General features: G+C 38.4%; 1 protein-coding gene and 1 long non-coding RNA gene across 4 annotated transcripts in view; one reads left to right on the forward strand and one right to left on the reverse strand.

The window, feature by feature from the left end:
- LOC125964180 (uncharacterized) overlaps window positions 1–26,984 on the forward strand; it is a 672,498-nt gene that overhangs the window by 542,628 nt on the left and 102,886 nt on the right. The window lies entirely within an intron of this gene.
- Window positions 1–26,984, reverse strand: part of TTC29 (tetratricopeptide repeat domain 29) — a 249,929-nt gene that overhangs the window by 181,773 nt on the left and 41,172 nt on the right. For both annotated transcript variants that reach the window (XM_033402828.2, XM_049708815.1), the window contains exon 5: window positions 1,437–1,649. In XM_033402828.2, the coding sequence (XP_033258719.1) occupies window positions 1,437–1,649 (213 nt within the window). The remainder of the gene's footprint in view (window positions 1–1,436; window positions 1,650–26,984) is intronic.

A 26,984-nucleotide genomic window follows, 5' to 3' on the forward strand; every position in this document is an offset into this window, starting at 1 on the left:
GACATGGACATATATACACTACCAAACGTAAGGTAGATAGCTAGTGGGAAGCAGCCGCAAAGCACAGGGAGATCAGCTCGGTGCTTTGTGACCGCCTGCAGGTGTGGGATAGGGAGGGTGGGAGGGACGGAGACGCAAGAGGGAAGAGATATGGGAACATATGTATATATATAACTGATTCATTTTGTTGTAAAGCAGAAACTAACATACCATTGTAAAGCAATTATACTCCAATAAAGATGTTAAAAAAAATCCACATAACTTTTCACGTGACTAAAGTTAGCTGCTGAAATTGATCTAAGAGGTAACTATTTATGTCAGTGTGTACCCCTTTGGGGAAGGTACTAGATCACCGTTCATTCAAAAGCAGTTCATTCAATGGGATACATCTTTCACTGGGGGTGATGTCCTATGGGTAATTTAACTAATATTACTTTTAAAAATTAACAGAGAGAATAAGCTAAGATTTTACTTTCATTCTTTAAAAAATTAAAATCAAACCCAGAAAATCAGTCCTGTTTACTCCATATAAGCCATTTGTTACTCAATAAGCCAACTGATTAGATATGTCCACAAGCTAATGAACTTAGTTCAAGAGCGTAACTTCCATCTTTTTTCTCCTTCATGAAAAGTAATTTATTAATATACTACTCTGAGGTCACAAAATATCCTTGCATCTCACAAAGTAAAAGCTTATGAGTATATGTTCCAATTTTTTTCTTTATATTTTATACATATTTTAATGATAATAGAATATTAAGGATGTGATCAGCTGTCACAAAAGCATTTTCACTGCTGTAAGCGTGCATACAAATCACCTGGAGATCTTGCAAACCTGCAGATTCTGATGCAGTCGGTCGGGGGTGGGGCCTGAGATGCTGCGTTTCTTATAAGCTTCCTGGTGATGCTGATGCTGCCAGGCCAAAGGCCACACACTTTGACAGGCATGGGTCTAAAATATATTAAAGTTCTATCTTCCTGTTACTCTTAACTAAATATTTATCATATCTTTCCTATTACCCGACAACAGGGAATTTATAAACAATGAAAGGTCTCTCAGATTGTAAGAAATATATGACCTTAAGCACACACACACACACACACACACACACACAGACACACACACACACACACACACACAGAGTTAACTTTTGCAGATGACCTTACCTTCTCATCATGGGTTTACTGTTTTATAACATTATTCCCAGAGGGTTGCAATTTTGGAGGTAAAGCTTTCAAGAAACTAATGGATTTCTTGCTGTCAGCACTAAGGCCCCTCTGTTTTACAGTGAAATTTGAAAGTATATTGATGGCATTTGTCCCTGCATTTCATAGGAAATAATCACCCAAACACTTGACAATTTTTACCTCCCTCTTGGGAGAAGCAGTATCTGCCCATTAAAGGCAGCAACGTGAGAGTGCTCTTTTCCACCCACCTTCTTTGGCTATTTCAGAAGCTTTTATAAGAATTCTGATGGCCTGTTTGTATTCTTTATTTTCCAGCATTTTGTCTGAGAGTAATCTGTAAGTCCTCAGGAGACTCTCACAGGCCAACAAGTTGAGAACGCGGCCTGTCTCATCCTTCCATATCCGTCCCTGCGTCAACTGATGGAAGGCCTCATAATGCTCCGCAGCTTCCAGAAGCTGACCTGAAGAATAAAAGCCATTCATAAATACAAACCACAGGCCAGAACATATTTTCAGATACTTTGCATACGTCTTGTGCTTTACTATTAAAGTGTGTGTGGGCGGGGAGAGAACCACGGAATGCAGCCAAGTATTTCTAAGGCTGAAGAGGACTTCAGCTGGGAAAGGAGCTATCTCAATTTGGACCTCAGATTCAGCACTGATTTTGAATGGACACCCGCTAAAGGGATATACTTGGGCTAGCAGAAATTGAGGAGAAGTACAAATGTTTAGAGACGGTGTGAATGTAAAGTAATAATTATTAATAACAATCATATTAGCTAACATTTATTCAACATTATATATGCAAGGAACTGTGCTGTGCACTTTATATGCATTTCTCATTTAATTGTCAAAACAGGCCTGTGGAAAAGAGATTGTTATGGTTCCATTTTAAGGTAGAAAAGAGTGAGGTTAAGAATTCTGCGCAAGATTGCCTGGCCAGTGGCGTAGTAGATCCAGGCAGTCTGATTCCAGAGCCCACACTCTAAACCACTTTCTTGCACTGCTTTCCCAACAGAAAGCAGTTCTTCATTCTCGAGCATTCAGGTGTCTTGAGAAAGGATGCAACTGTTACAAATTTCAAATTTAAGTATTATGGAGCTTTAAACTACTACTCAACGTTTGATTGGAATTTCCAAGTTATTTAATTTTAAAATTACAATGTAACTTAACTGCCCTTCTCAATTATATTTTATAATATAGCCCGAAATATATCTTCTCAAAGCCAAAACTCTAAATTAACTTTAAGTCATTTGATTCCTTGAAATGTGAGCAAGCACGTTTCTGGAAGGGTAGTTTGTACTTCCATGATACAGATTGTATTTTACTTGTGAATTGCCTTGTAGAAATGCACACAAAATCCTGTAATGTAAATGCTCTTTTATGGTATTGGAGTTACCTAATTGGAATGAACTGGAAAATCACTTACATCTAGGCATTTCAAGAATCGTAGTTAAGAGTGAGTGCAGGCTCCAAACAGACAGCCTGAATTCCTATACCAGTTTTACCATTTTTGCTGTTTAGCCTCAGGTTAATTACTACACTCTCTGTGCCCAAATTTAATTCTTCTGCAAGTAAGATTATAGTGTAACTATTCAAGGTGTTATTATGAGAAATGAATTAATACCTGTTCAATATCTGATACAGAGTAGGTACTCAATAAACACAGCTGCTGTTACCAGTTGGCATAGTGATAATATTTTTAAAAACCCACAGGCCAATTGAATTATCGCCACTATTTATTTTCCCTTTCTTTAAGTACAACATAGTCTTCCTGCGAAATATGTAGTTGAGTCCTTATGACAATATTATCACAACTGATTAAATTAACCTATGTAGGCCATATTAGGCTCAATACATTTCCTCAAATAAGATGCACTGCATATTACAGATTGGACATTCCAGGATACTGTAGCCACTGCCATCACTATTGCATATAATTTCCTCCTATTTTTGCACTGAATTTGCTATCAAAATAAATATTAAAATGCACAAAGACAAATAGTATTTTAAAAGAAACACAACGGAGATGTATAATCAGCAAATAAGCTGTACAAAAATTCAGTAAAGACATGGCCAGTCTGAGTCCCATGCAGAAGGAGGGCATATCAGCAAAGATACATAGAGAGAGGCGGGTGTGTGCTGCTGAGCTGTTTATAAACTTGTATTATGAAATTTTCACATGATAAAAGACTACAAAGCCATAAATATGATATTACAGAAGAATATTTGATTACATGGACAGGTGCTTATGATAAGTGAAAATATTGAAAAACATCAGATAACATTTACAAAGCATTACCAGTGTTATATGGGTGATGAATTGGTTTCTTTTCTGCTTTTTTTTTCCTGATTATTGGCATTTTCTAATGTTTCTATCATCAAAATGTGTTCAGTTTGTAAAGAGAAATATATAATGGAAACTATTTTAAAATTAATGCCCAGTCCTTTTTCATTTTGATGCAAATACTGAAGGTTGAAGTTTACTGTTCTATCTTTACATTTAACTGACAATTTTTCTCTTACCTCCCACAAAAGCAGGCATAGTTTTTCACCTCTCTCCTGCAGCACCTCTGCCAGAAACACCTTTCCCCAAATACCCATGACTCTCGTTTCTTTTTTAAAACTCAAATGGAGCGTTGACATATATGTGTGTTATGTTTCCTCTGTTAACTATATTTCTGCCTGTAAAGTATAGCTCTGTATCCCTGGAAAGATGTATACGAGAGTTCTTTTTTTTTATCCAGCATCCATCTATTTATAAAGTATGGATACATATTTCTTTTTGGCCATGTGAATAGGGACAAGTGGATACAGGGAACTGTGAGTAAACCAGATAGTTCCAGAAAAACTTGGGACCATAAGGAGACTAGGAAGGGCCTAACAGCATCTGTGGTCACACACAGTAACCATATGGAAAGAGAGTCCAAAAGTGCGTTATAAAATAACAGATTCACTAAGAATTCCAGGAGGAGAGCCAGGAGATGAAGCTTTGGATAACCTGACTAATTACAATGAGATGCAAATGAGGCACAATGATGTTAATAGCATATGAGAACTGATAGCTGGGTCCAAGATTTGATCCACATGGTGGAAGAAAGGGGAGGTAAGGAGAGGGGAGGGTGAAAGTGGGGAAAGGATATGCGGAGGAAATGCAGAGAGGGCTGAAGAGGGGGAAGGGGGGAGACAAAGGTGGGGACCATGTCTCTGTATTCCAAACAAGCCAGACTTCCCTCTGTGTACTGATGTGATTAGGTTTCCTGCACAGGCTAAGCAGAAGTGAAATGAGAGGTTCTCGGGACATTGGTTTCAATTGGCTACTATGGAAGGGGGCCTTGGAATGATTGAGAAACAGACTTTTCAGTTGAGTTTGATTTTTGCTTGAGCACTTGGGACTAGTATCAGTGTACTGCTTAGGTCATGATAATCTGCCAGGGTTCAGCTCTTACAAGGAAATATTTGAAGTTTGCCATGAGGAAGGAGCAGTCCAAGATGCTTGGGTAAAAGGAACAGGGAGCTACTATTTCTTGAAGGCCTACTGGGTGCTAGTCAAAATGGAACGTTTTTTTCCCCAGACGTTATCTTATTAAACCTTCCAAAACTGGTGCAGTAAATATGACTTTTCTTTTGCACCAAAGAGAAAACCGAGGCTCACAAACATTAAATGACTCAAATAGCTAAAAAGTGATGTTTAGGATTTAAACCCAGGATCACCAAATGCCCACACATCTTAGTTCTGCCACATTAGGTACAAGTCAGAAAACTTGGGTGGAGTAAGTTAGATTCTCTGGACATAAATATCTGAAGTTAAAAACAATGCTTGAGTTATGTGATTTCTAGTCTCTACCAGTTCTATAATTCTGTGACTCTACTCAGGCAATCACAAGATCCTCCAACATGAAAGAACAGATACCGGCCACTGATGTGCTTCTCATTGGTCTACCTGAAGGAGTCTGATGTAAAAACAGCTCTGTAACCTGCATCTAAATTCTCTAACCTAAACCGTGAGGTGACATCCATGGGGTGAAGGCACCTAGGATGTCCCATACTTAGTCCTAACCTGTGGTCACAGGTTATTCATGGTTTCATGTCCCCTTCCTTAACCACTTTGCCACAGAGGAGGTCACTGGGGATTCTGATCAGCACAGCGTGGTTTTTTTAATTAATTAATTTATTTATTTTAAATTTTTTATTGGAGTCTAGTTAATTTACAATGTTGTGTTAGTTTCAGGTGCACAGCAAAGTGATTCAGTTATACATATACATATATCCACTCTTTTTAGATTCTTTTCCCATACAGGTTATTAAAGAATATTGAGTAGAGTTTCCTGTGCTACCCAGTAGGCCCTTACTAGTTATCTATTTTATATATAGTAGTGATCAGCACCGTTTTAAACCAAGGTGACTACTAGAAGAAGAAGAGTTTTCCAGCCATTCTCAGATGTAGGGAATCGTTTCTAAAGTTATTTGGTGGCAAATAGGACTGTAAGTAAGCCAGCAAGGATTTGATCCAAATAATCAGAAGCACACAAATGACCAGGCTGCAATTTCTAAAGGCTGGTCAGAATTTGAAAGTACATATTACAATGTGGTATAATATTTGATTTAAAAATATTAAAATATGTCTACACTATGAAGGGAGCATAGTAGTTTAAATAGGCAAGTATCTCCCTTTAAGCATGATTAACAATGATATCATTTCCATGCAATTTATATTTCCAACAATGAACAGGATTTTAAAGGTTTTCTTACTTTCTGAGTAAAGACTCATATTACTATTGACTAGATATTTATTTATTTATTTATTTTATTTTTTATTTATTTTATTTTATTTTTTTGCGGTACGCGGGCCTCTCACCGTTGTGGCCTCTCCCGTTGCGGAGCACAGGCTCCGGACGCGCAGGCTCAGCGGCCATGGCTCACGGGCCCAGCCGCTCCGCGGCATGTGGGATCCTCCCGGACCGGGGCACGAACCCACGTCCCCTGCATCGGCAGGCGGACTCTCAACCACTGCGCCACCAGGGAAGCCCTAGATATTTATTAAGACATAATGCATCCTGTTTTTATCTGGAAGTTTTTAATATACCTGAGAGAAATGTTGGAAGTGGTCATTCTGACACTACACATGTAAATACAAATGAAGATCATAAACCAGATTTTCAAATTTGGCTCACGGCAAACCTTTATAGCTTCTTCACGGTGTTCATGTGTTGTCTGCCCTTTGTTACCAAATAAACTTTAATATATCAGGACCAGACAAGATTCCCAGATCCCACCATCAATCGTGTTGAAGGACAAGCATCTAGATAATCGTCCTTCTCCGGAATTCACAGGTGTTAACATTATTTTTCATTGAGAAAGAGGGCAGAGAGAAGAAGAAGAATTACACCAAAGGTATCACAAAAGTAAAAGTTTACGGAAAACAGAAAAGAGAAGGGCACATTCATAGATGTTAAAGGTCTCCTAAGGGGACATGAGCTTTATCTTGCTGCACCAGGAATTACTCATCACTATGAGTAACAAACATCACAGGAGTAACTGTGACAAGAAAGGCATACTAACCATTGTTCAGCGAAGTGCCTGGTTCTATGCTAAGAAAAAAATCCAGAGCGTCCACTAATATTTCAAGTGAATCAGGGAAGAAAATGGAGCCAAGATGTTTTGTGGGAGCGACTGGTGGTGACCTTCCACCAATACCATCAGTAATGGATTTAGCTCAAGAACACGAGATAGTATCAGAAAACACATCATGGGAGACACTGTGAACAATTGTGTAAGACAAGAATCCAGGCATGGATAGAAGTAGCCTCAGTCTCAGGTTTGTTTTTTTTTTCTTTTGGTTTGCTTTTGTTTTTTTTAAAACAATTATATAACATCTACATAAACGACAATGTTGTATGCATTTATAGTTTTTCACCCAAAAGAAAGTGTACTCTTAAAATAAAACTACTACAAAGGAGCTTCACTTTACCTAAAGCCCACACAAACAAGAAATCTAGCCATTTATTTAAAAATACAAACAAAACCCAAACAATGTTGTAAACTGCAAAATGTCTGGTAGGATGTTAAGATAAATACTACGCAGAGAAAATAAGATTTTATACATTTGGGTATTACCCAGGTTGTTGCTTACCCCTCTTCCCTGGTACAACATCTCTGAAAGTTTATAGATATTTGTTGTATCACTGCAGATGTCTAGAACAAATATTAAGCAAAGGAGAATGTATATGATCTCTCCCATTTTAGTTTTTTTTTAAAGTAGGAAGATTGACTAGATATTAACACAAATGGGTTTAAATGTGAAGCTGCCATAAAAGCAGGAACATAAATGTAATTCTCCCAGCCGCTATTTTGATGCACATTTTTGATTCCATGAATATTTTATGAAATGGCCCAAACTAAAGCCATATAACATTCCTGCATTACTGATGCTTGCGCCCGTAAGCTACGAACATTAGAGGCATGATTGAGTGCATTAAAATGAACTCGTTCAGCAGTGCATTGATTACTTGAAGGGGGAGGGAAAAGAAAAATGAAAAAAAAAAAAGAAGTTGCTCCACTTAAGAAAACAGCAAACAAATCTAAAGTTTGCAATATAATAAAGGCATAAGCAAGTTTGAAATAAAATTTCCTAAATAGAGTGTGACTCTGTCTAGACCTGACATTAATTAGGCAAGGTGTTAATTATGTCCAAAAATGGCTCTGGTATCGTTCAGGTAATTTCAAATGTCACAATCTCTAAGATGCACAGGCGGGCCTGCTTTAGCTCCATGCATCAGCAATTCTGAAAATAGCTAATTATTTCCTTTTCTATCAACTTGCACACTTGCCAGTAAAAATAACGCTACAGGAAAAATTGCATGAAAATAATTTGACAGGTCCGTAAGGCCTATTTCTTCAGCAGCCCTGGTATAAGTCATAAGCATATTTAGTTGTAAATGGTGCACATTTGTTGAAGAATTTAGGGAAATATTCCACTTTGGTTTAAAACAACAACCTAAAGGAACAATAAAGCTTTTTGTATATTATATTACATTTTAATCTGGAGCTCCTGGACATCTTTGGCGGTTAAGTTACTATTCTGTGCAATGTAGACATAAAATCTGCTGGAAGCAAATTGAACAGTAGCAAAAAGAGAAATATGTTATTGCCTTTTTGTAAAAACAAAAGACATTGCTTTCCGCTTCAGTTTAACTGCATGAGCAATTTATATTATCTTTAGGTTGTAACATTCAATTATGATAATTATAATGGCATGATACACGCTGAAATATTAAGGGCTCGTCATACTTCCCAATGGAAACTATCACTTTCAAGGGTTTATCTCTCGTCAGGGGAGATTTGCTCTGTACTATAACCCACTGCACACCATTGCAAAATGGAATGCTGGAAAACAAAGATTGGGTTTCTGTAACTCAATGGCTTCCCTAATAAACTGGGAAGAAAATGTGCCCGTACTTTTGAGTAGCTGCTTTGGGATACTTAGAAGAAATTTAAAGTGTTATTTAAAAAATGGAATCCTTTATCATTTTGAGCAAAGATTTCAGATAGACATTACAGGAATGCTATCATATCCCTGTTAAAGAGTACAGGTCACTAAACCAGACAATGGAAAGGATCCCAGGAAGACAGGAAGCCAGGTGTGGGTGAAACTCACCAGAGGCTTGATCACTAATGTCGGCAATACTGGTGAGTTAATTTTTAAATTCCAGAAAATTTGCCTGGACTTTTCAAATATTCTGGAGGAACTGTTATTAATTGTTGTTGTTTGTGATTTTAGATTACTGAATTGTGGTCAGGGATGGACATGGTGCCCCAACTTGTCATAATAAACTTGTCATACTAAACCTCAGATGGTAGTTTCCATCCAAGTGTTATAATTTCTAAGGATTAAGCATTGGGCAGTTTTGCTTTTAAATGCTCACGATTGGAAGTATTGAAATCACTCAAATAATTTTTAAAAATGTAAACCACTTGTATAATGAATAAACAATAGGAAATTGATACTAGCCATTAAAAAGCTTATAAACATTCCACCTCATCTCAAAATACTAAGTAAAATGTGTCGACAAGTGTAAAAGTCTGAGGAGAAATAAAGTCAATATTGACATTAGATCAGCTAATGAATTATATTGCTCTGGACTTAATCAATAATGTAATTCTTGCTTGAATTATAGATTGCTCATGATTTTAAATAAACCACATTCGGATTGTGTGTACTATATGCTTTATGAGCAAAGAGAAAGGTGTAGAGCATACTTGCCAAAGTATCAGTATTGATTCTCTTATGGGAGATGGTGGAGAGCGAGGATATTAACTTTTCCCCTTTACATTGTCGCTCTGATTGACAACAGGCACGTGCTGATTTTGGATATTACAAAAACCTAATTAACTGAAAGTAATCTATTTAGATGAGTATGGAGGGAGAAAAATAATGTTAGTGGAGACATTACCACCATGTGTCTAGCATAAATAGTAACTGATACATGTGTGTGTGTGTGTGTATATATATATATATATATATATATATACATATACATATATAAGTGTCTATATCTTAAATTTTTATTTATTTTTATTGAGGTATAGTTGATTTACAATAGTATATTAGTTTCAGTCGTACAACAGAGTGATTCCAAATTGTTAGAGATTATTTAATGTTATAAAATATTGGCTATATTCCCTGTGTTGTGCAATATATCCTTGTAGCTTATTTATTTTGTACATTGTAGTTTGTACCTCGTGACTCCCTACCCTTCTCTTGCCCCTCTCCCCTTCCCTCTCTCCACTGGTAACCACTAGTTTGTTCTCTGTATGTGTGAGTCCATTTCTATTTTGTTATTGTCATTTGTTAATTGTTTTAGATTCCATATATACGTGATAATAGTATCTATATTTTAGGGATGGAGAAAATGAGCCTCAGGGGTTCTCTTGCCTAAATTTCACATACCAAGCAGGTGGCAGAGCTGATGCCCAAAGCTCATGATGGCTTTATCTGCTCAAGGTGACCCCTCTTTGGAAACTGTACAAGGAGGACAGTTTGACTTAAAAGCAAAGGCCAAGGTTTAAACCTGAGCACCATGATATCATTGGACCCCTCGCACCCTTTCTTTAAGGGCTCTGAAACAAGGACAGCAATGCCAACCTCAGGGTATGACTGTAACAGGCACTAAAAGAGCTGCGTCGGCACCCTGCAAAGTGCCTGGTGCTCTGTGGACGTTCAGTAAGTTTTCATGCCATTGTATCTATTTTTTTTCAGGTTTGCCATTTGGAGCCATATCTGGATGAGCCTGTTGTGTGGAATGCTTCAACGTCAAAACGTTATGCAACAGTGTCACTTATTCAAATGGAAAGCCTTTTAAGACACTAGTTGGAAACAGCACACTTCATCCAACTTGCACCCAGCACCCCTCTCACTCTTGGTGAGTGGTACCTCCTAGGAGCAGTGCCTCTTCTCAGAGAGTCAGAGGAGATACTGCCTCCAGAAGGGTGAATCAGTGGGGCAGGAACTGCAGGCTCAGTGCAGAGATTCAAGGCCTCCTTGCAAAGCTTTGAAAAAGAGAAACCCGCTACAGAGCAGGCACCTCTGAATGAGGCTTCCTCTGCGTGCTACTCCTTAAGCAGTAAATAATTAAAACACCCTGAAAAAGACAGGTAAAATACAAGCCACAATGTCAGTAACACAGACATGAAAGAGAAGGGGAAAAAAATGAATTAAAAAAAGGCAATGAAATAATTCATTTGAAGCTCTAATAAAGTTTCATTTTCAGTCTTGTTTAAAGATATATCAGACTTTAGGGATGTAACCTAATTACATTTTTATTCTAAGTTCCATTCAAAGATCTTGGACTTTGATTCTTTAACACAGATCAAACATGGAATAATTTTCTTGTGGTTATCAATACTTAAAAAGGATCTCTTCATTAAATACTATAAGGTCTTAGGAACGTGTACACATAGTAGATGGAGAATAAACTGACATGCCCTTAAAAGTGACAGTTAAGTTATGTAGAAATAGCAATGCTAATTCACTTAACTTCTGGAAAAAAAAAAAACTTTTTAACTATGACATTCACTTTTATTCAAATATAAAGTGACTCAGTTTCTAATACTGATCAAATCAGATGCCCCTTAGAAAACATATACTAGTGCCCACTTTCTAAATCCATTTTTGGAATTTACCTGGAAAATGAAATCCTGGAAGTAGCAAGTCTTGCAGTCTTGCAGAGATTAAAGGGGAGATGCTTCAACAGGCCTGCAGTCAACCGAAGAGCCTTAGTGACGGGTGGGTGTGTGAGAGTAATCAATGCTCATACTTAGACACTTTCTGGATTGGATTTACTTCATATTGTTACTAGGAAACCTCAATGGAATAACACCTTTGCTCTTCCAGAGAATCTTTTTGGAAAAGTTTCCTCCAAAGGGAAACTTTAAGATGCTAAATTAGAAGCAGTGTAAAAGTGGGGGAAAACAAACAAACAGGACTTATTTTTTTAACTATGAAGAGGAAAAAAACGTTCCCAATGAACAGACAGAGTTGTACTAGAGGTATGAACAGGTAGGGCAAGTACAGTAGGACTTAAAGAGGCCAGCAGGAAAGCCGGCAGAGTTTTGGTCATGATTCAGTGGCAACCATTGGGAGTTTTGTTAGAGTTGGTTTTTGTTTGTTTTCCCTGTTTTGAAATATCCACAGTGTCCACTAGTGAATCTATTTTCAAGGATAAACATGGAATATGATGTCCTTTGTTGATTCAAGTGCTGTTTTCTCTTACAGTGTTCTGTATGTAATGGAAGCTTCATTGTTACAAATTTTAAAATAGGATAGCAGTTTAAATAGAAAATAAGAGTTGTTTAAAACCAAAAATAACCATATTATGCTTGTCAAAATCTATTAATAGCAAATAACAAAGACGTCATTTTCTCACCACTGTTTGGTACATGAATAAACTACTAGGTTTAGAAAGACAAAAGAAAAATTTGAATCTTCACTATATTTAGGATGGCCAATTCCTCCAGGTTTGCCAGGACATTTTTTGTTCCTACCCCAAAAGTGTGGAGTCCTGGGAACCCCCTGATTCTCAGGCAAATGGGATGATCAGTCTCTGAAACACTGACCCAAAATACAAAGAATTTTGAAAATATAACTGAGTAAAACACAGAAGTGATATTTAGCAAAAGCATAATGCAGTATGTGTTTTACTTGTTTTATGGGCAAAAATATTACATCAGCATGAATGAAATACTACATGGAAAAATCTTAATAATTACTAACAATGACACCATCAGTCAATGAAAATGTTTTTTTTTTGGTCAAGCATCATTCTACTCCTTATCCATGCATAATTTTTACACAGTTATAAAGAGATTACTATAGTTAGTTTGCCTATCTAAATTATTTTATTAGAACTATTACTTTCCATATTAAATATTTCCATAACTGCATTATAAAAGGCTGCACGATATTTTTTTGCGGGGGGATGTATACTTTAATCATCTGTCTAGTGCTTTTATATTTAGATTATTTCTCCACTATAAATAATGTTTCAATGAACCCCTTCATGTATTTTTCTATATTGAAATTTTTTTAACTTTCTACAAGTGAAATTAATAGATAAAGATGTATGGAAAATTTTGTAGTTCCTATGCATTGCCATATTACTGTCCAAAACCATTTAAATGATTCATATTATCACCAGCAATACACAATAAGTATTATTTTAACAAACCATGATTGCTTCGTTTTCGCATTTTACAAATATTTCACAATTATTCAAACTGATTTTTAGAGAAGTTAGTTATTTTCCTATATGTTCATTACATATCATATTTCCTTTTTGGCAAATTATCTGTTTGTATCCTTTTTCTACTCATTACAGTGGTCTTAACATTTTCCTTACCAACTGATGTATTCATTACATAGAATACACCTACTAATTTCTTTGTAATATATGCTGCATATAAAGTTATTTTTTCTCCTTTCTCCGACCCCCTACTCCATATCTGAATACTGTCTCTTCTGTTGAAATGTCTCGAAGTCATCCTTTCATCGATTCAGCCAGCAGACTGGCTCACTCCTTATCAGTCTTAATGCCTCCTTAATCTTCCCCTGCTTCTAGTTCCCCCAGTTCTAGGCTACCCCACCACAATTACTGGACAACCTAATTCATACATGGATTCCACCAAATGACAAAAAGCTTTGTTATAGAACCACCCAAGCCTTCCGGTCCCCACTCACTCAGTTTGCTAGTCATTTTCTTTTCCACTTTGCTCTCCATATTTGGAAGGCCCTCTATACAGTATTAGCCTTTATGGATTTAGTTTTCTTAGAGAACCATCCTTTATATGCGTAATCTGGATAGGCTAAAATGGCAGAGGAGATTAAGTCATGAGGGGGTCATGTCACTGGTACTCCCTGATGGAATGGGCTTCTCACTGAGCACTCCAGGGCATCTGGAGGGATAGGGCTGGGGAAGGACCATGGAGGCAAACGGTTGGACAAGTTGGCAAATGACAGAGGACACAGAAAAGGAGATGCAATTTTTTTTATTCATAATTTTGTGAGGGCCAGTTTTTTTTTTTTTTCAGAAGCCTTTTCTTGTGACAATCTAAGTAAAAATAAATGCAGGAAAAATAAACCCAGAAGGTCAACTTTGTGAGGTGTCCGCTGAGCAAACCTTTGTCTAGGGAGGTGTTGTTGGGGAGTGGGAAAGACACTGAACCAAAGATCTGAGGACACAGGGTCCCGTCTTGGCTCTGACAGGCTTTAGTTGTCATTTAACCTGTCAGAATCCTATTTTCTGCAAATCTGAAATGGGAATAATATCTCCTACCTCATTCATGAGAAAAAGCATGACATCTGTATCATCTATATCTACTAATACACCTTTCTATATGTGACTGCCATTATGTACATTGCAGATACATCTGATTTGTTCTATGTCTGCCTAAATGTTAGTTAAATCAGTTTGCAGAGCCATGCACATATAGAGATGTTTGTGTGTATTTGTGTTGAGTATGACACAGAGAGGGGAGAGGGAGCTGACATGAATGTAGAACTCTGAATCCAAGTCTTGTGCCTGCTACTAACAAAATACGTGGCCATGGCAAAATTGTTTCATTACTCTGTTTCAGCTTCTTCATCTGGTAAATTAGAGTCTGGAATAGATGACTTTTAAGACCTAATATGGCTCTAACATTCATTCATCTAAAAGAATTAACATAATTTCCCAACCCAGTTTTCAACAATTGAGAACAATTTTACAATCTACTAAATACATATCTACCTGTTAATCCATAGAAAAGGTTTTTCCTGACCCTTAGGGCCACCCTTATATCATCCCTTCCTGAACATCAACTGCAGGAATCATGAACACATATAAAATTAATCCCTCAGAGAACGATTCTCTTCTATTTCCCACCCAAGCTACTACCCTTCAAAGGGTTTCCTCATTTGTATGCGGTAGCCCAGCATCCAAGTGGTACAACAAGGACAAGCATAAAAAGGCTGCAAGCCCTAGAGACCAAGTGAATACATACCTACTAAGCACCTACTGCACAAACAAAAGTTACCCTACCACTTGGAAAGGCAGCAGGGAAGTTATTCACGGAAGCAAGGCCTCCCGTCTCCAGATAGGCTTAATGTTCTGAAGGAAAAGTAAAGAAGTTGACAGTTTTTAAGGACTGATCTTTCAGTAGACATTTAAGTGACCACAAAAGTCAGAGATGGAAGTGAACTGAGAGCAAAGAGCATCTGCTCCCACTGCCTCATTTTACAGATGAGGAGAGCAAGATCCACAATGATTAAATAACTTACCCAGATACACAGTTACTTAGCAAGTGGCAGTGTCCAAAGAGAGTCTAAGTTTATTGCCCAATCTAATAGTTTTTCCTCTGCTAGATTTCTTCTCTAATCTGATGCTCAAATGCTGTTAGGTTAACTGTGCAGACCAAGATAGTCATCCAACGTCAATCATCCAACCATCACTAATTTAATCTCTGTTATGAATTTGCAGGCTTCCGACTTATATCTTTATAAAAGCTTTTGTCCCATATTTCTAATATCCCTGTAGATTTGGGCTTCCCTTACTATCGGAAAAACCATCAATAATTAACATTTCCTCCCACTTTTCTACATGATAATAATATCATTGGATCTCTAATAGTTCTTTAATCATCACCATTTTTTTCTTACCAACTGTAAAAACCTTCTGTCCTTTTCAATACTTTTTAATTCAATGAAATCTTTAAAATTAGCTAGTTCCCCCCCGCTATTAAAAAATAACACATGCACAAGATAACCAATTCTAATAGTGCAAAACGGCGTATAATGCGAAATACCTCCTGCCATTCCACATCATTGGTGCCCTTCTCTGGGGTAGCCTCAGTTGAGATTTTGTGTATTTGATGGGTTTTAAATCTTCTCAACAGCGTTTACATCTCTATTAATTTTTAATAAAATGAAAGAGAAAATAAAACACCACACTAAAAACTGATATATCCTTTGCATTTCTTTTAGTTATTAAGGCTGTTTTTCTAAAGAAACTGGCAAACATTATTCCATGACAAAATAGAAATTACCATGAAATATCTATCAATTTTGATGTGGCATCTTTGATGATATTAAAATCTTTGATGATATTATTGTATTTTAACCTTTTTTTGGAGAACTGAATACTGTGATGATAAACTTCATTTCAAATGCTGAAGAATAAAAGTATTCACCAAATGAAGTGATATTTATAATAGAATATAGAATAAGGTAAAAAGCCAAAACTCTAGGAAGAGATTGTTTACATCAGATTCTAAGGAGTTTTTTTTAAATTGCCTTATATTATTTTAGATAGTATTCTCACAATAAATGTTTTATCTGTCAGAATTTAAAATGAAAGAACATTACATTTTTCACATGTCAAATCATATCACTCCACCATTATTATATTCCTTTATTTTTTCCTAAAATAACATCTTTTTTTTTTTTTAGTTAAGAAAAGTCACTGACACTACATTGAATATTGTACCAGTTTCCTGAGGCTGCCATAACAGTACCACAAACTGGGTGGCTTAAACTGGGGGCTGGAAGTCCAAAATCAAGTTGTGGATTTGCAGGGCTGGTTCCTCCTCAGGACTGTGGGGGGAGAATCTGTTCAGTGTCTCCCTCTTAGCTTTTGGTAGCAGGTGTTTCTTGGTTTGTAGATGGTGTTCTCTCTATATCTTCACATCATCTTCTCTCTGTACATGTCTCTCTTTGTGCCCAAACTTCCCCTTTTTATAAGGATACCAGTCATATTGGATTAGGGCCACCCTAATAACTTCATCTTAACTTGATTGTCTGCAAAGATCCTATTTCCAAATAAGGTCACGTTCATGGGTAGTGGAGGTTAAGGTTAAGAATTCAACATCTTTTGGGGGCTCCACAATGCAACTCATGACAAATAGGGTTGAAAATTTTTCTCTCAAATGAGAAAGCAGAAAGTACCAGCATCCCATGCAATATTTGTCCTGTCTTGGCTGTGTAGTTACTAAAACTATTCAGCACCAACACTGGGGAAGGAAAGCCAAGCAGTGCAGCACATGTGACTCTATGACAAGAGACTGCAGGCTGGGTGTGAAAAGTCTTACCCCACCAAACACGGAGACAACTAGAATCACAGACACAGTTACGAGTAAGGTGTGTGTGGGAGCCCAAGCCAGTGGCAAATCTGAGCTCAAAGCAGAGAGGAGACCGGGTGGTATGGAGGGCTCCTTTACCTTCTGAAGGACCCACTGGGAAAGGCATCAAATGAAGGATGGGGTCTCATGGTCTGGCAGATGATGGATTTGAAAATATGGAGTGTACACAGAGAGATAAAGAAGGGAAGGTGGGAGGGAAGAAAGCCAGATGGATGGTGGCGATGATGAAAAGGGTCTCAGAAGTGTATTAGTCAAACTTTGGGATGGATGGATCGAGCAGAGCTACTCTGAACTGTGTTGAGGCCCAGTTGTGTGTCATGATCAATTGTAAAAGGCACTGCCAATAATTTTTACAACAAAAAACAACCAAACTTGTGGAATGGTTTGCTTTTTTTACATATAATGATGATCTGTTATTATCCATTTTAAAAAGTCCTCTTTATTTGAATTCCAATATGCTTTCTAGGTGGGAGAGAGAGGCTGTAGGACTTCAGGGAGCACATGACCCTCAGCCTATTTCCGTTTGACCACAGCCCATAATCTGTGGTGGTGTTACTACTTCTGCTTTGGGGGCAGGACGCGTGTGTTGGCATTTCAGCAGTCTCATAAGAATGCTCTCTAACTCGACATTAACAATCATATTTGCTTCCCTGAGAAACTAGGTTGAGAATGGCAGCTATCCTGCACAGAATCACTGCCCCAAGGCTGGGGCAGCTGGAAGATAAAAAAGATATAGAAGCTCATGAACAATATGTGCTGAGCAGGGGTACAGGGATTTTTTTTTCTTTTGAGCAGATATACTGACATGGTTTGAGGCCACCAACTGTTTCTACAGGCAGAACACGAGAGTCTGTGTGCCCACGGTGGGGATCTACAGGTAACACATCTCTCTAAAGCTGTTCTTCAGCAATGGAAGCCTGTTCTGGGAATGTCCACAGATATCTAGATGTTTCTAGTTGTATGAATTACCTGAGATGATAGTTCAAGTGGGACTGAGTGGCAGAGATACTTGCAGGGTAGGTTATCTTGGGGGTAGCAGATCAGACACCCCTGAGTTCTCAGATAAGGCATCTACAGAATCTGTTACATCAGCTAAATGTTTCCATTTGACGAGTGTCTGAAGTGTCTGTGAGCAGTTTTCAATGTTAACAATCACAACTGCTATGCCTGCGCCTTTGACATCTTTGCTCTAATGGTTGGTTCTTCTTCTACACTGAGTTACTGAGTTAGCCTGGCAGAAGCTTCCAGGAGACTTCAGTGAGGGGAATTGGGAGTCCAGAACTGAGTCAGAGAGCTCAAGTTTGGATCCCAATTCCAAGACCCATGATCAGGGAATGAGTCTCTGCTCTAGATGGAAACACTTCAAGACTGGATCAGCCAAGGGACCCACTATTTCCTCCTGGATTAAATAATGATAATCATGGGATCTTGAAATAGTCTAGGACCGTGGATAGCAGGCAAAACACTATTGTAGACTTGTGATGGAGTCATTCTATGTCAGTGAGCTTAAAAAGTTGTCTATTTTTATTTTTTGGATGATAAATATGTTGTTCATCTATTGTATTCAAACAGTACAGAAATGTGTTACAAAAATGCATATATTTTTTCTATATTAAAAATAAAAATGGAATTTTTGGAAGACTAAATTATATTAGTAAATTGAGAGATTTGTAAAGTGTCTAAAAATGTTAAAATGGAAGTTTTTGGAAAAGCACAAAGACATTATATATCACATCCCAAAGGGAATCTTTAGTGTAAAATTTTCAAAGAAATAGCAAAAAACCACTCAGACGGCTCGTGAAATCCCTCATTCAAAATAAGGGCATATAAGTGTTGGAGATTGTATCAGTCAAAGTTAGATTAGGCTACACTGTGGTAGTAAATAGACCCTGAAATCCCAGAGGCTTAGACAAAGTAGTTTTCTTGCTCACATGAAGTCCACTGAGGGTGGGTGACTCTCTAGAGTCACCCAATGCTCATTCAGGGAACTGGTTGCTTCCATCTCATGGTTTCACCATCTCAACATAATTCCTCCATGGTCACCATGGCAAAAGCAGAGAGAGTAGGGAGGACTCATATCTGCTCCTCCAAGTTTCAGCCTGGAAGTGGCTGCTCATAGACCACTGGCCAGAATTAGCACTTTTATAGTGGCTGGCACATAGCACTCAATAAGTGGTAGCTCTTATCATTATAGTCAATGGAAAACAGCATTGTGACTAGCTGGATAAGAGTTTATCATGTGTAACTAGTACCATTGATTATTACCCTAATGTAGGACATTTGTATTGTTTCCATTTATTTTTATTATTACCAATAATACATGTATAAAGATACAATATGTCTTCACATAAATTTTTGTCTTCATATCTGATTTTTTCCTAGATATGTAATCCTAAATTGTTTGCTAGAAATGTCAGGCTAATTGATCCTATCACCAGCAATGTGAAAAACCTGCTTAAATTTTTAAAATTTCACAGCATTAAATGCTATCTTTAATAAGTAAATAGACAACATTTATCCCTGCACATTTAAACATTTAAACATTCTACCTATCCTATCAGTCGACTCTCTCAGATTACTGTAATTCTAGAGTATTGACTTGCCTCTTCCACTAAAATGTAAGCCTCTGAATCAAGGGGCCACAAATATCTTTTTCAGCCATATACTTCCAGCACTTATCCCAGTATCTTCCACATAGTGGAAGTACAATAAATACTTGTTAGAAAATTACAGGGGAAAAGTAGCATATCTTTAGTGCTTTAATTTGTGCTTTTTATTGTCAATGTTGGCTTTTATTTTAATGTTTATTACCCAGTTTAATTTCTTCTACTGGTGTGTTAGTGTTTTTTCTTACCAATTTGTAAATGTCCTTTATATAATAATGATACTAACCAGTTATATTTGTTCCCAATAATTCCCAATTTTAGTTTATCTTTAATTATATGAGGTCTTTAATAAATAATTTTTTCTTTAAGTACATGTCAACTCTCTCAGTGTTTGTTTCTGATAGTGGGAATGCTGTACCAGTAGCCTCGTGTTTCCATGAGGGGACCTCCTCTCTCTTTCCCTCTTCACTTCTCACCACAGAGGAGGAAAAACAATGTATCTGACTGGTGAAATCCTGAACTTCCATTCTCTCTGGACTCTGCTCTCAAGCTCCATGCTGAAGTTCACAGGCACAGGCTTAGAACCTGTAGAAGAGTCTGAACATGACCAGTCTTTCAGTAACTAGGTGGTTATGATGAATTCTGTGAGATAATAGAGTTTGATTTGAACAGATATAAGCTCTGTTCCCTAACTAGCCTTAGCTATTATGATCTGTCTGATTCCCATGTTTCTTCTGAATTGGTTCTGAACTTGGAGCAGTGAGAAGATTATAATTACCTCTCCTATAAAGCCCATCATTTTTCTTTGTGCTTTGTTCCATTGTTTTCACGTTTCGAAGGTCTTTCTCATCTAAGACTGAAATAAATATTTGCCTCGAGTTTCTACTTTTTTCATCGTTTATTTTTAAATGTTTCTCATAAAATGTAATTTTAAAATAAGATACAGAAGTAATTAACATTACCATAAAATGTTTGGAAAATCATAAAGAGAAAAATTTAAATCACACTTAGTTTTTATACTTTGTATCTTCTACTTCCAAAATTACTGACATTTTTTGTAGACTTAACATTTAATCAGTTCCAGTGTATACTGTCAGTTCTTTGATATTAGGACTTCCCTCTTCTTAAAATTTTTAATTTTGATTTATCTCTTGTTGGGTTGTAGATAGAATACAGCATACATGGAAACTACATTCACAGTGTACTTTCTGAAGTACCTAAGTAAGAATACCTTCCCATTGCTTCTTATGGGACAGAACTTACCTCTGTAGCATACTATTAGTTCTCAAGTTTATAGCATTCCACTCTCTTTACCCTCAAACCCCCTGGACTCTACTTTTTTTTTTTTTTTGGCACTTATTGTAGCAAAGGAGAAAAAAGTGAGTCTTATCTAATTTTTGTTCCAATGAAGGCAATCTGTGCTTTTTCTTTGGATGCATGTGGGAGTCTGTCTTAATCTGAGTCATTCAAAAAATTCCCGAGAATTATCTAGCAATGGATTTTTCTTATAGTTTTGACTGGAGCATAAAGAGCTATTTCAATCTGAATATTCATATCTTTTTAGGGTCAAGAAAGCTTTCTTAAAATATCTTTGGTTATGACTTTCATTTTGGTTATCATCTACTCTACCTCAGAAACTTCCATACTGATAATGTCATTGTTTTCACTTCTTAGTCTTTCACTTGCATTTTGGGAAAATGTTTTGAGCTTGTCCTCAACATCACTGATTCAATATTCCATTGGGCCAATCCTGCCCTTTTTCTGCTCTGCATTTTAATTCTACCAACACTTTTCTTAGACAGCCTTCCTTATTTCATCTGGAGCTCACTGTCATCTCATTTGGTTCTATCCTTAAGCCTTCTGCCTCCTACTTGTATCTTTCTGAAGACATTAAGAATTTTTCTAAAATGATCACATTTACAGGTTTGTTCTTCAGATTAATGTTTTGTTTTCCTTGTATTTTCTACATCCCTCAATTAGGAGCGGTCTTTTTAGTCCAGGTATTTAAAGGCAAGCAGAGTAGACAGTCTGCCCTAGGCTCTGCTCACTGGCTAGGTGGAGCTAGTAAAATCCTCCGCTTCTACCTCCATTTGGTAAGAACAGCACTCACTCAGTACCAGTGTCTAGCAGGCATTCTTCTAGGACTGAGGCTGGATCTTCTCTTCCTTTAACTGACTGCTTCTCTTCTATTTTAATCCGTTCTTTAAAATAGCTAGTCTTTGGTGGTAGAGCTCGTTTTGACACTTTTAGTCTTGCTCATGGTTCTATCTTTGTCCTAGTTCTTAAAAGACAGCACTCGGTGGTCATAATCTGACCCTGGTCTCTGTATGTTAACATCACTCCTTATTCAGAACTTCTAGATTTAAGCGGTAAGGGTTAACTTGTCCAGGACTGATACCCTGCAGGCCAGTTTCCTAGAAAAGGAGATGGACTCTAGCAAAATTCCAAGGAAACCAGTTAGGCTCAGTGCTTTTAGGACAATTAATTCTGACCTAGACCCTAGACTTAGACCCTAGAGTTTTTCTCTCCTGACAGGGGAGAGGTTGGGGCTCCCCAAATTATGAATGCCTATGTGGCAAGTCTTGCTATTTGTGTGCCATATCCTATGACTGCAACCACAAGGCAGAGACCTTATCCCCTGCCCCTCCCCTTTGCGCCCTCCCCCAGAGGGGCTGGTTGATCCTACCTCAAAAGATGAATGCTGGGCTGGCAGGATAGAGCGTGTGTCAAGGCTCTGCCATGTCATGTTGCTATTGTGTCTGGCCCCAATCAGAAAATACTCCCCTAAACATAGAGCATCCAATGAAAGGGCAATGGGAGACCAGCACACCTGCTCAGCTCCTGTCTCTCTGAGTTTTCTCAGAGCAGCACTGCTCCAGCAGGCCTGCTGTGAGTGCTGCTGACCCATTACTTTGTTAGCATGGCAGTTGTCTCAGCAGACTGGGCATCTCTCCAGGCCAATAACATGGCCTTCTGGAAGCAAGTCAGGGGACTGGAAATAGATCAAAGGCCAAGATGGGAGTGGGAAGAGTCTGCTAGAGATGTTGTTGTGGTCAGCCTTCAGGATGGCTGGTTAGTGGCCATTAGCAGGAACTAGCCTTGAAAAATCCTTGGCAGTGGGAACCCTATGGGGTTAAGACTCTCAGTGATAGAATTCCTTTTTGTGTGTGTGTGTGTGTGATATGGAAAGGAATGGCCTAATACATGGTGAATACTTCACTGAGAGGAAAGCTGAACTACTGCCCCTCATAAAATTCATGCAAAAAAAATGAAAGGGGGCATCTTCCCCATGACCACTAAAAATGGGTGGAGCATGTGTTAGGGAAGGACTGAGCAAGACAGGATAAGTGGACTTCCAAATTCTACTCCTTTCCATGAGATCAAGATTGTAAGGTAGATGGTCCCTTACAGTGGTGGATTCCTCCACAAATCTGTTGCTGTAGCTGCCTTTCACTACTGGATGCATCAGGGGAGAGGGGGACCATTCCACTGTATATTCACAACACTGCTCTTCTCCTCGTTCCTTCCAGCCCCTGGCAAATCACACTGGGATACACCATCTAGAATGTGTCCAAAGAACTGACTGTCAACAATCAATTCTAGGCCCTGAACTGAGCAAGCCAACCAGGATAACCCTTCTTCAGAAGTTCCCGGTCATTAGGAGAATTTGGGGTCAATGTTATAGATCTGGGTTAGCCTTTACTCAATCCCTATGCTAAAATCGCAGATGAAGGCCTGCAGAACTGGAAGATGTGCACGTTCCAAGCTGTACCTACAATGGCCTTCCCCTGCCTGTTCTCCGTGAACATGATCAGCACCCGTCGTTGTCACCCAACATCTACTTCTAATCATCCTCCTGGTCTCTCAGGATGCGAGGTCTAGACCCCAAGCCCATATGGGTTGAAATGGAATGGATTGCTGACAGAGTGAGAGATGCTACTTAGAAGCCACCCGTCTTTGAACTGGGGGAGAAGGAACATAACAAAAAGCTAGACAGAAATCAAGGGCTACCCTGACCGATACTAATCCTCTAGGCTAGCCCCTGCTGAAAACAGACTTGCCTCCTACAAGGCTCCGCGGAAACCAGCCAGTCTCAGTGCTAAGTTCATTAATTGGTCAAAGGCGAGGCTTGGACTCAGATCCTAAGTCAATGGAAGGGGAGAAGGTGAAAGGTGTTGGTGCTTGCTCAACTGTGAATGCCAACTGATCAACCCTGCCACTGGTTTGCTCCCCACCAATAAAGCTGCAACTGCAAGGCTTGGACCCTAGTCCCCTGACCCAACCACTAAATACTGACCTGGCAAGGGAGGATTGAAGTTAAGGTTCTGACACATCATCTTATTATTGTTGCCTTGGCCGCAGACCATACCTGGGGGGAAGTTGGTGCTTCCCTAGTCATGGCTCTTAAAAAACCCTCTCTCTCCCAGGCTCTGACACTGGCCCTGCTAGACCTCTGTGTGCTGCTCTAGAATGTATGTGCACATTCTTTGAGGTCCAGGGTCTGAGAGCTTTCTCCAATGCTACACAGATGTGGTGTGAATACCGCTTGTCCATTTGTCCTTCCAAATAGGTGACAATTCTGAAAGAAGATACAGCCACTGATGTGCTACAAGTATTTGTCAGACCACAACTACTCCACACCTGCTACCCCAGCAGATATTTCACCTGAAGAATGGGACTGCCAGCCCCTGCGCCAATAGAAGCCAGGCCATTGCATACTAGAGCACCATCTTCAGCAGCAGTGGGAACTAGAGCTTGTGCTCAACTCTGGCCAGGGGACTCTGGTCCCACGTGTGCTTGTGGGCTGAACATTGGCCCTGACTGCACCCAGGTGCCCAGCCCTGTGACATGGTTTCTGCTCATGTTCATTTGCTCTCTAGTTCCCTGAGGGTGCTGGAGCCATGTCCTGGCCTACAGCTGCTTTGCTGGGCCCTGACAACCTGCCCTTTGCCATCTGCCGGCTGGTATCCTGCTTTTTTAATCTGAATGGGCACCCCTGGAACCAGGAGGATGCCACCTGCCCCTGAGCACAGCTACCGCCTAGCTGTTGCTGCAGGGCCTCCAGATGTGGGGCTTGTCTGGACCAATCAGATCAGGTATGCGGAAGCTACACCATCATCACCTCAGGGGGACCCCCATATTCAGGTGAGCCCTCACTGCGCTCTAGCCACATAGTTTAAGTAGTCCTAGTTTACCCTCCTCATAAAAATTCTACCCCAGATTACAAAAGCTGCACAGATAATTTTCACCATGGCTAAGTACGTCAGATACTCAAAGTCAATCTCTAGAATTGCCATCAGCATCAACTCTGTCATTTTATCCATCAAATAATGCAGGCATTGTTCTTGTGGCCAATGAACTGATTAAGGCCATAGAAAAATAGTTTAGATCTTTCAAAAAGTGGTTGCAAAACAAAATAACACAATCTCACTTAAAAATAGGTTTATAGCCAAAACTTTCTACGTATTATGGAATTTGGGTGCATTTTATCATGCTATGGGGTGGGGCATCTAACTGAGAGTAAGCCACTGACCCGTGAAGATAATATCACAGCAGCCCCACCCTGATCACATTTCCCAAACTCATCCTCACTCTCAGCTACTAAAATGATACAGTGCCATGGTTACTAATCGTATTAGTAGCCATTAGTAAGTGCTCCAGTATTTGTTGAATGAGTGAATGGAAAGATGAATGAATAAATAAATAAGTAAAGGAAGCAATGAATAAATCCTCCAGTAGAAATACATTCACAGATTTTAAAAAATCAGAAGGCGAGAGAAATCAGGAGTTGTAGTTTAACGAGTATTGAGTGCCAGTTTTGCTGATGAAAAAGTTCTGGAGACCAGTTGCAGAATAGGGCGATTATACTTAAAACTACCGAACTGTACACTTACACATAGTTAAGATGGTAAATTCTGTTACACATTTTTTATTGCAATAAATTTTCAAAAAATCAAACCAAATTTAAAAGTCAGAAATAAAATTTATAGGAAAATTCAGAATATGTTTATAATAGCTATCTGAACCTCAATGAGGCCACTCTTAAATTTTCATCAATGTAGCCCTGGCGTCTTCAGCCCTCATTTTCATATATTATTTCATATTTATTTTGTGACTTCTTTTTTTGGAGCCAGTAATTGACAGTTCCATTATTTGATTTCTCATAATTGGAGAATTTGATGCTTCCAATTATAAAAACAAAATAAGACTGAAAAGAAATCTTATTCTTTTCAACTGAGGGATGTTCCTAGAGTAGAGAACAAAAAAGTGCTAAACTATACTTTAGTGTATAATTTTCAGGAATTTTCATCATTAGCACATCATGAAAGTAAAGCAATTCTTGGTCTGCATAGAGTAATGGCTGCTAGCACAGGCTCTGAATCCAGCTGACTTAACACTAGCCCCGCCACTAACCAGCTTAATTTCTTTGTGCCCCAGTATCCTCATCATTCAAAATGAAGTTAATAATTTCTAAAAGCTTAAAAAAAGTATTTACATCACTGATGAAATGAGAATAATAATTTTAAAAAGCTTAAGCAAAGGTTTTACTTTGAATTTTACTTAAGCAAGAATTTATTCCATCTTTACAAATTGAAACACTAAACTCTACTTTTAACAATAGGCTAAGAGTTTGAACAGGTAACTTCTCAATTACAGTAAGTAATAACCCTTCAGTACACAATTCTATAATCACCTACGGTTCCACATTCAAAAACAAGCGCTGTTAACACATTGGTATATGATACATACCAAAAATAATGATATTTTACATTGTGGTTTGAATCTTGTTTTCTATTTAATGTATCATGAGCATTTTCTCAAATCAATATACATTTGAGATTTCCTATACAATTTAGAACAAAATCCAAAGTCCTCAGCTTGTCCTACAAGCCCCAGTGTGATCCCAAGCCTCCTGGTCTAAACTTAGCTCCTTTCCGTCTACCCCCAACCTTCCTCACTGGGCTCCAGACAGTGCTCAGCATGCACTTGCCTCAGGGCCTTTGCACTTCCCATGTCCTCTCTCTAAAAACCTCTTCCTCCAGATTCTCATAAGGCTTACTCCCTCACTTTATTCATGCCTCATCTTCTAAAAGGTGAACACCTTATGTAAAGTAGCAACCACTATCTATCCCTTTGCCTTGTTTTATATTTCATCACAGCACGTACCAGTGCTTCATATGTTATATAGCTATGAGTGGTTAAGGCCTGTTTTTCCCAGTAGAATGTTAGTGCCAGGAGGGCAAAGATTTTGTCTGTCTTGTTTACTGTTTTATCCCCAGGTACTAGGTTCTAAACATATATTTGTTGAATGAATGAATTTGGCTCTAGTTTGTAATTTCATGACTGCACAGAACTCTGTTGCATGGGTGTTGCTTAATGCTGCTAATCCCCTGTTTTGAGACATTATAAATTGTACTGCCGTGGATACACTTAAACACATTCTCTTAAATATTTTTGGATTGTTTCTTCAGGGTTGAATTAGTGGGGCAGCTTCCTAACCATCCCTCCTTTCTCTTATTC

The sequence above is a fragment of the Orcinus orca genome, chromosome 4 (assembly GCF_937001465.1).
Source record: "Orcinus orca chromosome 4, mOrcOrc1.1, whole genome shotgun sequence".
NCBI lineage: Eukaryota > Metazoa > Chordata > Mammalia > Artiodactyla > Delphinidae > Orcinus > Orcinus orca.